Genomic DNA, 15210 nt, shown 5'->3' on the forward strand with positions numbered 1-15210 from the left:
CAATTTAAAATGAAATATCACAAAATAATGACTTAATTTTGTAGCTTTTCAACAATTGGCAACATAATCAAACCCATACTGAGGCAACTAAATGGCTAAAATGTAATAATATCAGTTTGTGTCAAATGTCTTTTTGTATTTTTTAAATGACAAATTACTTATTACTATTACTACTACATACTACTTTTCTCATACCAGTATTTTGTTTTATTTGGATATATTTGAAAAACAAACATCTATCGATAACGGATACACTATGGTTATAAGTGGTGTAAAGTTGGCAGACAATAGACCTAAAAAAGAGCGCATCACATTGATATCAAGATACTTAAATCCAAAATGAGTAATGTTAAAGGGCAAATCAGCTTGCTGTAGTTGCAGAGCCGTTGTGTTCATGGGGTAACATTAACTCTTTTACAGATTCAATTTGTATCCCGAAAAAAGAACTGCAAGTATCCAAAATAGACAGAAAACCTGGAAGACAGGATGTTGGATCAGTCATCTATGGCAACAATCATCCACATACAATGATAATCAATACTCAACTCCATTACGTATAACACCTTTTAAGGATTTTAATGAAATGGCGAGAGGTTCAATAGCCAAAGCAAAGAGAGAAGGTGATAAAGGGCAACTTTATGTCATTTGTTTGAACACTAGCTTGTGGTGATGTATAAAGCAATCTCACACAACTAATGAATTTATCTCCATATTTCTTTAATACTGCGAAAAAGGTACTCCTACTGCACCCTAGCAGAGACCTCCTTGGCATCAAATGTGATTACAAACTCAGGTAAATTCTAAGAATGCTTTGAATGAATTAAATTTAAGTGCAAGTATTTAAGAATAACTAATGTCACAGGCTACAAAAACAGGTGCACCGTCATCGTGTTTGAGGTCATGTTGCCGAATGAGGTAGTTTATTGGTTGGCTCCTTTTAAAGAGAAAAGAGGTGCTCTAGAAGATGCCATGGGTTGTGATATGGCCTCAGGAGAACTAAGATATGATGTGATCAGAGGAGGAGCAGTGGTTACAGTAGGCTGCTGTTCTATCCCTCCTTCTGTCCCCCGTGAACAGCCACTCAAATCAGATCAAATCTGCTTCCACACTGCCTGATGCTGAGTCACTGCCGACACCCAGTTTTTCCTCTGCTCGCTTTAACTCTACTTCAGTGTTATCCTCACATCCTCTCTCTGTTAGCTCGTCCCACCATCCCTGCCTCCTGCCCTACTGCTGATAACAGCTAAAAGCTTTAATGCTTTTTTCTGTTTCTGCCCTCATCTACATTCCCCCTCCTCTCTTCCTCCTCTTTTAGCACACACACTAGGGATGTGATCAGAACAGAAGGATGACATCACATGAGAAGACATTGGGAGAAAGGATTGTCTTGAATCAAATTGAGCATGTTGATTTGTTTCAGATTTTAGAGCAAGGCTTATTATGACAGCAAGATATTTGATAGTACTTAATTCCTGCAACTGGAATCAAGATATTAAAAGAATAGTTCAGCATTTTTGGAAATAGGCTTATTTCCTTTTCTCGCAAGGGTGGAAAGGATATCAGTCTCTTATCTGTAATCAATATTTTGACATATGTTACTAGTAACGTTACTAGTAACGTTATCTTCATCTTCCACTGGGCTCTCCTCCGTCTCCGCCATGCTGCTTTGCATCTGTTTACTCCCGAGCAACCAGTGCCGTAAACGAGTCCTTGCAGGTGACGTAAAAATGCTACCACAAAGTAGTAGTGTTGCTGCAGTTACATTCGCCTTCATACAATGAATTTGTTTTGAACTCAAAATTTGGATATCCAACGGTCATTCCGACGTTGAGTTGTGCTTTACACAACGTATTAAATCACAACTGTAGTGTACGTTAACGTTAGTGTAGCAACAGTGCTAAACAAGTAGCCTACATGTTAAAATTACGAGGGTTATATCCAGTGGTGGACAGTAACGAAGTAAATTTACTTGAGTACTGTACTTAAGTACAGTTTTTGAGTATCTGTACTTTACTTGAGTATTATTTTGGGGGGAAACTTTTACTTTCACTCCACTACATTTGAAGGACAAATATTGTACTTTTTACTCCACTACATTTCTATTGATGCTCTCGTTACTCGCTACTTTTGATCTTACGTCAGCTGATGATTTTTTTTTTTTTGCAAAATTCAGAGAAAATAAACTGTTTCTACTGATTCGCGTATGGTTTGTCTTAGTCGTATTGCCGTACCTGTACTACGTCATGAGCACCCGTGGCCTTATCTCAAACCCATGTTTGAGATTTTTGTCACAAAAACTGATTCGTTTCAGTTTAAATGTTGGTTGTGCTTACCGCGGACCAATTATACCACGGACTACAAAGACTCGTCTTCCAACCTGAAAAAGCACGTCGCGGTATGTAAAGTAGCTACTAACGTTAGCTAGCTTAATGTTTGTGAAAGAGAGAGAGTGTGTGTGTGTGTGTGTGTGTGTGTGTGTGTGTGTGAGGGAGAGAGAGAGAGAGAGAGAGAGTGGGTGTGCGCGCGTTAGTGAGGTGCGGCTGTCTTTGATGTGGGTTATCCGGCTCATTTTTGGCTGTGATGTATGATATAAGTAAAGTAAACTAGCCAATAAGTTGTTCATCTGTAAATGTCAATATAAGTTCTTGTAGTGCCTACATCTACATCTTTTTTATGTAGAGAAAGCATGGTTGTCAGATGCAAAAATATACTGAAGTGACCGCAGCTGTCTGCAATATATTTCATGTGTTGATGAATGCAGCTGAGTCTGTGTTCTGAGGCTTCTTGCCTTTATTTGTTTATTTTTGAGCTATAAACACGTCTGTAGCAGAATCGCATCAGTGTATTGTATAATGACATTAAGCTACTTTCCTTTCCTGTATTTCCTGATTTATTTTTTAAATACTTTTACTTAAGTAATTTTTTAAACAAATACTTTAGTACTTTTACTTAAGTAATATTTTGACTAAGCTACTTTTACTTGTATTGGAGTAATATTTGACAAGGAGTATCTGTACTTTTACTCAAGTAGTGAAGTTGTGTACTCTGTCCACCTCTGGTTATATCCTACAGTAGACATTTTTATATCGCACTACGATATATATCGTAATATCGCACAGCTCTACCTACAACTATGAAGTTGGATTTTCCAAACTTGTTGGTCTGCAAACAAAGCAGTGCAACCACAAAAATGTGGACCCTGGCATGAGATTACAACTCTCCAAGTGTGGAGCCAGACACTGCTTCACGGATTTATACGAAAAAGCAGCACCAGTCATCCCATTAAGATGGGAACAGAGACAACTATGAGTGAGTAGGCTATGCTATTTTGTTGTCGTTTAATTCGGCTGTAATTTGTAATATGATATCATTCTGTGATGTTTGGAAATTAGATGCCATGACTTCTCTTCTTTTGTTTACAGTTGAACTTGTGACTTACAGTGACTTGTGAAAAATGTTGTTACATTAATATTGTTAATAAATTATTGTACAGTGTACAGTGTGGTACATTGCAAATGAATAATGGAGATTATATCACTCATGACACCATGTAGACCATCTTTTGAAATAAGAATTCAAAAATTTACTGAGTTATCATGGCATTAAACCAAAGATCCTGGACTAGACTAGTCCACAAATGTCATCTGTGCTTAAAGAAAAAAACAACAAAAAAGATTGAGAATCGAATCGATGAACTGGCGTCTCATCCAGGGGTGCATCCTGGCCTTCGCCCTGTGAGAGCTGGATTTGGCCCCAGTAGCCCCGCATAAAAGCGGCAACACCCCGAGACCCCAATAGGGACATAGCGGAAAGAAAATGAGATGAGATGAGATGAGATGAGATGAGACATTTTATCCATGGTTTACATTTAACCTGTCATTTAGTAATTTTCTCATTGTTTGTGTATAACAAAAAAGTCGATGTTCATTCTTAAATTATACCTGCATTGTGTTGAATATTAATAGATGTAGGCTAACAATGCACAAAAATCCTGATTCCCCTTTACAATAATTCATTACATGTTTACAGTCAGGGGGGCAAACTCATTAAGAAAATGCAATAATACAGATCAGTGTATATGATGAAATAGTAGTATTAGTGTGCCTCTGGACGCTCCTGTTTGGCTACTTTTACCCACTGGCTGACTACTCAACATCCTTTCCTCTGTTGTGTTTAGTTTGAGCACAAAGTGTATTTTTGTGCTTCTTTCGTCTTTTTTCTTCCCTTTTACACGTCTGACTGTGGTGATTGTGTGTTGGGCTCTGAGCACTGCCAAAATATGGATGACCTACAGTCAGTTCTGTGCCTGAGCACATCCTGTGTTGCTGCTGCAATCTAGATGCGTGAAAACGTTGCCTTGCATTCGGTCCGAATGCCCCATTAAACCAAGACTAGAGAACTTCAGACATGGACTGTGTTAGACAGTATTGTGGACCTTTTAAATGTGTCAACATTAAGACTAGTACATGGTTGAAAAGAATACAGAAGTTTATGTTAAAGCTGTTTTTTCTTGTCTGTATTATGCCTTTGTGTAGGCTGCTCTGGTGTCCCGGGAAAACCCAGAACAGCTGATCATCTCCCTAGAACCCGAAGCTGCTTCAATCTACTGCCGCAAACTCCGCCTCCACCAGATGGTGGACATTGGCACCCACACCACCCAGAACGGCTTCAGCCCCACTGACAACGTGGGGAGCGGAATGACCCAAGGTACGTCCTATCAACACTGACATAAACATATTCTAATGACATGATGATGCTTTCAAATGGTATTCATCAACTCTGACTCATGCTACATTGATCATTAATCATACATACATCGTACTTTTGAATAGATCTTTCTGAATGTGCATTTATCAGTTTGTCTTGATTATGGCAGCATCATTATTGACATTGCACTGTAACACACTGTTTTTCCTCCTGTTAAATGTTTTTCTTCCATACAGTAGTGTCTCCTGGTCATGGTAAAAATGCTTCCTTTTTGAATTCAGACAGAAAATGCATGAGCGTTCAAAGGCATATTACTTTTTATTTCTTTTCCCATTTCAACTTGCTTTTGCTTCTTGTCAGTAGTCTCCTCTGCAAAAGCATATCTTGATTTATAATTAGAAGCTCAATAATAAATTAATCACATTCCTGGTCCTGGTACAAGGACCAACTGTTCTCCCAGCTCAATGCTGCTGTTGATTTTGATGCTGTGTTGAGTTTCAGGACATTAGTAGTGAGCTGGGAGGAAACTGGAAGGAAATGGCAAAATAACAAATCAGAGAGTTGATCTTTTACATCAGTGATCAGCTACGACACAAAATAATGTAGTAAACACCAATTGAACTAAAAGACATGACAGTAGTGTAGAGTTCTTGGTATAATGAACTGGTCACAATCACACACTTTGCATTTGCTAGCTAAAAGATGGTAACATTTCTTAATAAAAGGTGTAAAATGAGCAGTTACAGTTAAAATGAACTATTTCTCATTTGTAAATTAAAAAAACTGACCCACATTGAAATCCAATAATAATGATGTATACTAAGTAAGTACAGTATATCAATTGTAGGTTTAATAGTTAATAAAGAACAATTATAGCAGTTGTAGTAGTTAACACAGAAATTGGAATGTATAACTTTGTCTTTGGTCATTATTCCCTCCCTGCAAATTGATCACACAGTTTTGGTAATGCAAAAAGGTAGATATAATGCTTTAGAGCTAAACCTGAAACCTGTTATTGACCAGCATGTGAAGCAGCAACAGCAAATATCCACCTCCCCTTCCCTTTTTTGTTCATCACCACCATCAAAATTCTGGATTTAGATTAGGTTCCTTTAAGCCTAACCTCTTAGTCTGTCTGTAAAGACAACCACAATTGTTCACTTGCATGCAAACAGGTATCTCCGTGTTCAACAGGCCAGTTTTTGTTATCCAAAGTAGACAGCTATGTAAAAAGAAAAATGACCTTGCTCAGTGTTTCTGTTTGTTCATTCTTTCTTCTCTAGTCCCTTGTGATTGTGTTAACTCGTGTCGAAGCCCTTGAAGGTGTTGATGCACCTCTTTATGAATCTTACGAACATGTTGAGATGTTCACATCTAAATGTTTTGCTTGCGCATGATTTTATTAAGGTGCCTTAATCTTGCCTTGGAGAAACCTGTCGGACCAATTAAGTTTGAGTTTGTCCTTTTTATATATATATATAATATTTATTATACAGTTAAGTGTTACAGGGACATTGCACATTAAAAGCATTTCTATAAATGTGTAAGTTTAGTAAACCTGGTCAATTTTCAGCCATTTGATGACAGCAACAACAGATGCATAAAATACATTGAAATGGGACATAAAATGGAGCAGCAACACACATAAAACACCTGAAAACAAGGACAACAATTAATGAAACACAAAACAAGCATGCTTCAGGAAAAGTTAATGACTTACAAAGTATGGTCACGTGATTTTAAATTGATTTCAATGAGCATTGTGTTTCACAGTTTCTGATAAGTGATGGCAGACTGTTCCATGTGCGAGTTGCTCTTACTGCAAAAGCTGACTGTCCAAAGGCAGTCCTCTTCACAGATATTAAATAATCCCCTCATGCCACAGACATAGTGTGTCTGTCATCAGCTGTTTTCTGCTTTATGAAAGCACTAAGATGTGTTGGGGTTGACTTACAGACAAGACAAGCATCTGTAAATTTCACAAGATTGTCTCAGCTCAGTAAATTTTGATTTCTTAGGCAGCAACAGTGGTGATGTTTGTTTGGTGTCCTGTCAAGCACACTGAGAGCCTGGAGGTATACTGACTGTACAGGGTTACTGTAATTGTTGCTTGTGCCCAGCTCATCAGACAGCATGACATATATGACATTATCATGGCATTGAAGTACAATGTTGCTGCCTTTAATAGTTAGGTAGTTTCTAATAGAAGAAATCCTTTACTTGATTTGCTATAATATAGATTTTTTTATTTTTTATGTCAGATTGGAATCGACTGTAGGATTCAGAAGGTCTAAATGCATGTCTTTATTTATCAAAAGAATATAATGAACATCATCCAGTGTCAGACTCCTTCTCCTCTTCCATTCTTCTTTTACATGAGGAACAGCAAGACTTTGAATTAGTACCAGATATATGTCCCTATTTTAATTATTATTTTTTTTTGTCTTTGTATGTAGCCTTTGTATGGCTTTATTGATAGGACAGCTTCAGAGAGGCAAAGGGCCCAGGCTGGACTCAAACCCCGGGCCGCTGCAGCGAGGGCAAGGCTTCTGTACATGGGATGCCCACTCTACCAACTGAGCTAATGGGCACCCAATATGTCTCCTTTTTGACCAAATACTTCAGTCAATACAGATGGGTTAGGGTTAAAGGTGATGTTGTGTGTGTGAGATGTGTGCTGACGAAGCAACAAACCAACACATGGACACAGGTGAAGTCATAAGCTCCTTTTCAAAGATAAAAAATAATGAATAGGCCTATGGACACAACTAGCAACTGCCAAGCTAAATGATTTAAATGAAGACTTATGAAATAGCATTTCACTCTGAGGTAAAGGTCAAGCTACTTCAGCACAATGTCTTGACATAGCTGTTCATTTGAACTCACTGTTTAACGAGGTGGTTCTGGTTGCGTGTTGCGAGTGGTGGTTGTTCTCAGTGATATGCATCTCATCTGACCTGTCACATCAGCCTGGACAGATACTTTGATTTCATGCAAATAACAGCACTAAGACTAGTTTAAGCATACAGTGTTATCCATCTTCCCTCTTGCTCCAATCCCAACCCCCTGCTGACCACAGTGCAGTGGTTCAATCACCCTGTCCAACTTTTTGACAGCACAGTATATGTGTAACGCTGATGGTGGCTGATCAGGCTAATTATAATATGGTATACGTTTTTACCAGCAGTATGCAGTTAATGGTTGCCCCTTGTGTGTGTGCTTTTAGCTACTTACCTAAACACGATGTTCTTCATTGTGTTATTTATGACTCCTGATGAAACTTGAAAGCTCAGCATTCTTGTTGCCTTTTTTAGCTCCTCTTTATAATTAACATTAACATTCTTCCACCCATAAAAAAGCTACTATTTCTCTGTATAACATGAATTCCAGACATGCTTTATTTAGTATTTATTACAAAAGTGTTACAGAATTGAACTTCAGATTAATGTGTTTGATCACAGAGGTAACAATTTATATAAAAAGTTTTTTACAACTTGAGTGAATTTACTTCAGTCAGCTACCCATTTCCATTCATCATGAGTATGGATACTGACACATTTTTTTGGATGACATTGCTGGATACTTGTTTCAGCAGAGCAGCAGGGATATATTTGCTGTGACAGATTGTTTATTTTATCATTTTGTAATGAAACAGCTGTGCATTCACATGATTTTGTTGGGATGACATAAAGGCTGACATAATGTTAACTGTAGACCTCTCTCATGCCCTCTGCAATCCTAATAAGAGTTTGAGAGTTGTCCTTCTTCCTCTGTATTGTTTCCTCTGTGTAGGAGGAAATGTCCCACTGAAATTTACTTTGGCCAGCTCTTCCTGCTGTTAGCCAGTCCGCCTCAGTTTACATGGCTTCACTGTACTACAGGTTAAATAGCATGTAGCAGGAGACTGTGGTTGTTAAATAAATGAAATCCTGATTATATTTTGTCATTTAATTTCTGAAAAACGGAGGACTGACCACAGGTCGCAGTCTTTTCTTTATTCAGACACTTGCAAGTGGATGCATCAGCCAAGCAACAAGAAACGCTCTGGCTGAAGGCGAGAAACGCCTTCTTGTGGTCTGCTTTTATACAAGCACACAACCTAAACTTACACAAACACCTGTAGCTCATACATCACCACTCTTGACATAATTACCTTCTGTTGCTCCAAGCCAAGAATAAAGCAAGGGTTGGTGGTAACATAGGAAACAAGAAAACAACCTAAACCAACCTTTTCAAAGATGACTCCTCAACCCATGTCCATGTAGGAGCCAGCAAGTGACTCAAATAGCATTTAGGGCCTGATAGTTGATGTAAAGAATGTCAGTGAGTTAAAAAAATTAGTGTATAATTTTTTTTTTTTTTAGAAAATGTTCTTTCATGGAGCAAAACTGCAGAAATTTGACCCTGCTGGGTTGATGGTTTTATCATGCTGCTTTCGTGGCATGGTTTTCTCAAGAAACCTGTGAAAGAAGGAAGGGACATTACTTTATCATTCCAACATTCTTGGTACCAGATTTTGGTGCCTTGTGTTATTGTAGCCTATGGGAGATGCATAGAGAAGCAGACTAAAGCCCAACATATCTACATTGTAAGAACTTTCATGAAATGCCTCTGTGAAATTAATGAACACACCTCAGAGAGTAGCCTAATGATTTTTACGAATGGGAGCATTAGTTTATTTACTGTTGTCCTCCAAAAAAAATGTATCATTATTATTTAATTAACAAAATAAACCTTAAAAACACATTAAAGCTCAGCTAAATGACAGCACACCAGAGTACTTGTCTCTCCATCACCCAGACTGATAACCTGTGAAACTGAGAGGGGAGAGATGAAGGACTGGTCTGCCCACTCACCACGAGGGTAACTGCACTGAGAGCAAGTCTGGCACCAGTGATGTAGTGTCCCTTCCTGCTTTTATAGGTTTCTGAGGTTTTCTTTAGAAAGGCAGATGAATTATTTCAATCAGACTTACAAGGGTACATTTAGGTTTGATAAAACACGAAGTTCTTGGTGTTTAGAGTGGCAGCCCCTGCTAGTGTCTTGACAGTCTTAATGTTCTTTTTCATGTTTTAAGCTTTCACTGTATATTCTCACAGTGAGCAACATAATTAGACATCATGTTGTGATAGATATTCTTGGAGGCATGGATTTTATCTTTTTACTGATACATAATCATATATATGTCTTGAACAGGTAAATGATCTGTGTATAACTCATTTAGATTCAGTTGGTGTTGAAACAAACATTGCTGATTGAATAACTTTGATCAGAGTTCTACAGAAATCAGACTTGCTCACTGTGTTGGATACATGTGCATCTCAGCCTGCTGCTTGCCTCACTCACCACTGTATATGAGCCACACAGCTTCACACAGCAGAGCTTCACGCCTTCATTACACTCACCACAACATTCTCTCTCTGTTAACAACCAGCGAAGGAGCATGTTCGGCGCAACCGGCAGAGCCGCACCTTTTTGGTGGAAAATGTCATAGGGGAGCTTTGGTCGGAGCTGGAAGAAGGTAGAGTCTTTCTCTTCTTTTACTCATCTGTTATGATTGCATTTCCCTATCCCTCTATGGTAAACATTCTCGCTGTTTCCTGTGCTGCCAATCTGTCATATTAGGTACTAGCTTTTGATATAAGATTCTGGTAGTAGTTTTTGGGTTACTGCTACAATCTAGAGATCTGTATAAAATGTCATTAACAAAAAAACATCAAAGGCAGTGCCTGGCTGCTCTGCAGGGCATGAATACATGTCCAACACTGACTGTGTTGTACTAAGTATTAATGTTATAGTCATTATGCAATACTTGGTTGCTCCGCTGCGCAACTGGAACTGCGTTTGATGATTTAATCATGGAACACATTAGATTTTTTTATCTTTTCATCTGTGATGCAGTTAAACAATTATTTCATTACATGAGTTAAGGCAGACCAATTAAACTGGCGGCGTATGGGCTCAAAGCAGCTTTAAACAGCCTCATTCTGGATTGTTTCATCAGAGGCTAATTAGTCCATTCATTAATTAGGTCTGTTGCCAGAAATACTCCAATTTCATTAAAAAGGTTTAACCCACGCAGTGTTTTTTGTTTTTTTTTCAATTGTGAAAATGAATAAACAAAGCTGAGAGAAAAAAATCAAAAGTGCATTGTTTTTTAAACATTTACATTTACAGCTTTACAGGTCAGACATGTAAATGTCTGGCCCATGGGCAATTGAAGTGGTATGTTGTCAGCATGTTTTAGTGCCATCTTAAGAGTTTTAAGCATTGTTTTGATGATTATTGAGATAATGTCTTTAATCATTATTATTTTGGCCAGGATAATCATGACATAAAATGTTCATATCATCCTATGCCTAGCACGACCTCATATAACATCACAGATCACCTGCCATAAGGTGTGGAAAAAAAGGTGTCTTCAGTCAGGCCACACAAGGACGTGAAATCTAATACTGCATGTGCATTACCTCTTTCTTTTCCTTCAGGGAACAGAAGTTATAGTCATACGATTGCCATCGGTTCTGTCAGTTATCATACATTTGTACTCACCTGTTATGACCCCCCCATATTATTGCTGGAAACGTGGCAGCATCGCTATAAATGGGGCAGGTCATGAAACACCAGCAGGTAGATGATAGGACAGGTTGTAAACACATTCCCAAATTAGTTATACAGTATATTTGGAAGAGAAAACAAAGGTGAGCAGTAAAGTTATTACCCAACATGTCTGTTGTAAACATACCTCACAGTTTTCAAACTGATGTCTGGTTCAGTTTTCCTGTGGAAAGAGTTTACATTTAGCATTCATTCACTTTTAGTTTAAACTCCAAATTAACTGGTTAAGATAATATGATTAAACTCTTGTCTTATATTACAACCTGTCTGATCATCTCATTGAGTGTTTTGAGTACTGTCAAACTTCACTATAGTGGTGTCATCATGCTCCCACCTCTTAGTAATTAACTTGATGAGAACATTGTTATCACTACTCATGGCCCAACACACATTTCAATAAACCTTAGTTACTAAAGTCCTTATGCGCTTTAACATGTATGTAGCAAACAAATATACAGTGTAAATCAGTGATGTGTTTTACAGCCTGTTGTAACATTTGAATTTTGATGACTTACTGATTTCAGTTGGACTTGAAGAGAGATAATATTTGAGTAAAACACAAATGGAACTAAACTAAAATGGAAGTGGTGCTTTTTGAAAACTAGTAGAGCAAACCCACCTTCATCACATCATCACCACCACCTGCCCTCGACCTCTCCTGCTTTCCTGAGGACCACAAACTGTGTGCGGAGCAGCTGGCAGGAGTGTTTACGCACCTTTTTGACTACTCCCTGAGGCTGAAAAAGGTGCCTAAGATCTGGAAGACATCCTGCAATAGTCCCTGTGCCCAAGAAGGGACGTGCTAGTGCCCCCAGCGACTGCAGGCCTGTGGCTTTAATGTGTCATGTTATGAAGACCTTAGAGAGGCTGGTTCTGCAGCACCTCAGGCCCCTGGTATGCAACTGCCTCGACCCGCTACAGTTCTCGTATCAGGCTGACAACAGCATGGTGGATGCCATCATCTACTACGAAGTACTCTGAGGTTTATGTTTTTTGACTTCTCCAATGCATTCAACACTGTCCAGTCACTCCGGCTGGCTGAGAAGCTTTCAGCAATGCAGGTGGACCAGAACATTTTGGCATGGATTACTGACTATCTGAAGGACAGGCCGCAGCATGTCAGGCTGTAAGGCTGCTTTTCTGAGAATGGTGAGGAGCGAATGTTCTACCAGTCCCTGGTGGCCAGTGTTACCTTCTTTACTGTGGTGTGCTGGGGAGGTGGCTTCAGCAGCTGTGGCACAAACAAACTGAATGAGCTGGTCAGGAAGGATAGTTTTGTGGTGGGGATTGAACTGGACAGTGTGGAGGCAGTGACTGAGAAAAAGATGAGAGGAAAGCTGAAAGCTATCAGGACAGTCCCTGTCATACTCTATGATACGCCAAACTGAGGCAGCTCAGGAGCATGTTCAACTACAGACCTATCTGCCAGATATTGCACGTACACCGATGAGCCACAACATTAAAACCACCTGCTTTATACTCTTTCCACTTGGACATACAATTTCTGGGGGTGTCCTGTGGTCTCTGGCACCGGGACATTAGCGGTGGATCCTTTGTGTCCTGTGGGTTGGGGGGTGGGGCCTCCATGGATCAGACACGTCCCAAAGATGCTCGATCAGATTGGGATCTGGTGAATTTGGGGTCCAGGTTGAAACATTTGGCTGTTTGTCATGTTCCTCAGGTCATTCCTGAGCAGTTTTTGTGGTGTGGCAGAGGTTGCATACTTGGTCTACAACGGGGTTTGGGTGGAGTGGTGTGTGTCAAGTGGCATCCACACTGAGGACCAAAGGTTTCCCAGCAGAACATTGCATTGCACTGGATGATGTTATTATTGTTATTATGAATATTATTTACTTCGTCTGTTAGTGGTTTTAATGTTGTGGTTAATCAGTGTGTATACAAACTGCCTAGTTTAGTGTATACACTGTATGTATATTTTTGCTTATTGTGCATTTACGTGAACATAGCACAGGTATATGTACACAGATCTATCTAATGAATATAGCTTTTCTATTCTACTTTATCTCATTTATTTGAGTATATATGTTTTTTATTATATTTAATTTTTCTCTTAGTCAATTCCTACAATCAGTAAGGTACATCTCATCTTATCAGCTGCACACACACAGAGTTCTATGACATGTAGGTATAAAGAAATGCTTGAAATGTGACTTGAATGTGTTTCAGTGTGAATCATCTGATATCCAAGCTATCAGCTGCTGTCCACCATCTCGTCTTTGCCAAAGCCAATTGGAGAGAGTCCCACTCTCTAACTCCTCCAGTTTCTCATTATTCATCAGCTCACCACTGCGCTGCTACAGAAATGTAGGTCAGCAGTACTCTCTCTGGCCTGGTTCAACAAGCTGAAGTGTCATGTAGTGTGACATCCAACTTCCCTCAGAATGTTCCTAAAAACAGAGTTGTGGTAATCAGGCAATGTCAAATATGTTCCATTTTTATGTATTCTCTGTGCAGGTGACCGTTATGTGGTGGTGGACTGCGGCGGAGGAACAGTGGACCTGACTGTCCATCAGATCCGTCTTCCTGAGGGACATCTAAAGGAGCTCTACAAGGCCTCAGGTGAAAGGACATAAAGCACTTAATTTTTCTGCTTTATGCAGCTGGGGATACCGCTTATTTTTATTTGATTCACAAACATTATACCCTCTTTTCCCAGGTGGTCCCTATGGCTCTCTTGGGATTGACTATGAATTTGAGAAGCTGCTGTGCAAGATCTTTGGCCAGGATTTCATTGACCAGTTTAAGATCAAGAGGCCGGCAGCCTGGGTGGATCTGATGATTGCGTTTGAGTCTCGGAAGAGGGCGGCAGCCCCAGACAGAACCAACCCCCTCAATATTAACCTGCCCTTCTCCTTCATCGACTACTACAAGAAGTTCAGGGGCCATAGTGTGGAACACGCCCTGCGCAAAAGCAAGTGAGTACACAAATATACAACACAATATAACGTCCAACTGTTTTGTCTGGGTCTTAAAGATGACCTGAGGAAAAGGAAAAAGACCAACGCTTTCCACAAACTGCTTCAGTTGTATCCAAAACATGATCAGGCAGACCCAAAGTGACTACACCATTAGAAGATCGATACAACAAGCTTACTTCCCTGTCAGATAGAAAAACAACTTCATTATAGATAGAGTTTGATAAATCAACACTACAAGGCTAAAATCGGCAAAAGTCCTGTCAAAAGAAGGCTGTCTTGTCGTGTGTCAGAGTGTTCTCAGGAACTCTCACAAACGCTTGAGGTGAGCTAAGAAATAGAATTTCACAGTGGATGACCAGAAAAAAATAGTGCAGCAGCATAATGAGCCGGACACACCTCAAAGCTTTGCGAGAACTACTTCAAGACCAAAAGAGTCCTGGCTGTCATGGACTCTCCTCTACATTCACCTGACCTCAACCCCATTTAGCCTTTATGGGGGCACTTGAAGACTTAAGGGCCAAATGCACTTAAAGCATCTAACGCTTGCGTTTTGAAGCCCACCTATTGTTTTAAATCGCACCAAAAGCATTACATTATTAGATGCGTCAAACTGCCTTGACACTCATACTCCGACCGTGTTTTGATTTTGAAGCATCAATTGAGGACCCAGTGACAATTGCTGCTTTTCTGCGGTGTGGTACACATTTGGAGAGACCTAACAGGAAGAAAAAAACCTGATGAGAGACAGTGAGAGGGACAGAGAGGGAGAGATATCACAGCTGAGGCCTGTGAATACTCACTGCTGCGAAATCTCTCATCAGTAATGACCAAATTCAGCTATTCTGAAAACATATCGCAGTTTGTAATACTGAAGTAAATGGAATAACTTTCTGTCACGAGTGTGAGGAGGCAGGAGTAGAGGAGACTGTTAGAGCAATATGAAGAC

General features: G+C 39.5%; 1 protein-coding gene across 3 annotated transcripts in view; it reads left to right on the top strand.

The window, feature by feature from the left end:
• hspa12a (heat shock protein 12A) overlaps window positions 1-15210 on the top strand; it is a 106759-nt gene that overhangs the window by 71084 nt on the left and 20465 nt on the right. For 2 of the 3 annotated variants that reach the window (XM_084375605.1, XM_084375604.1), the window contains exons 7-10: window positions 4536-4707; window positions 10142-10228; window positions 13801-13905; window positions 14003-14261. In XM_084375605.1, the coding sequence (XP_084231731.1) occupies window positions 4536-4707; window positions 10142-10228; window positions 13801-13905; window positions 14003-14261 (623 nt within the window). The remainder of the gene's footprint in view (window positions 1-4535; window positions 4708-10141; window positions 10229-13800; window positions 13906-14002; window positions 14262-15210) is intronic. The other variant, XM_084375606.1, reaches the window with a different exon arrangement.

This window comes from Pagrus pagrus (assembly GCF_965226575.1).
Source record: "Pagrus pagrus genome assembly, chromosome: 15".
Lineage (NCBI taxonomy): Eukaryota > Metazoa > Chordata > Actinopteri > Spariformes > Sparidae > Pagrus > Pagrus pagrus.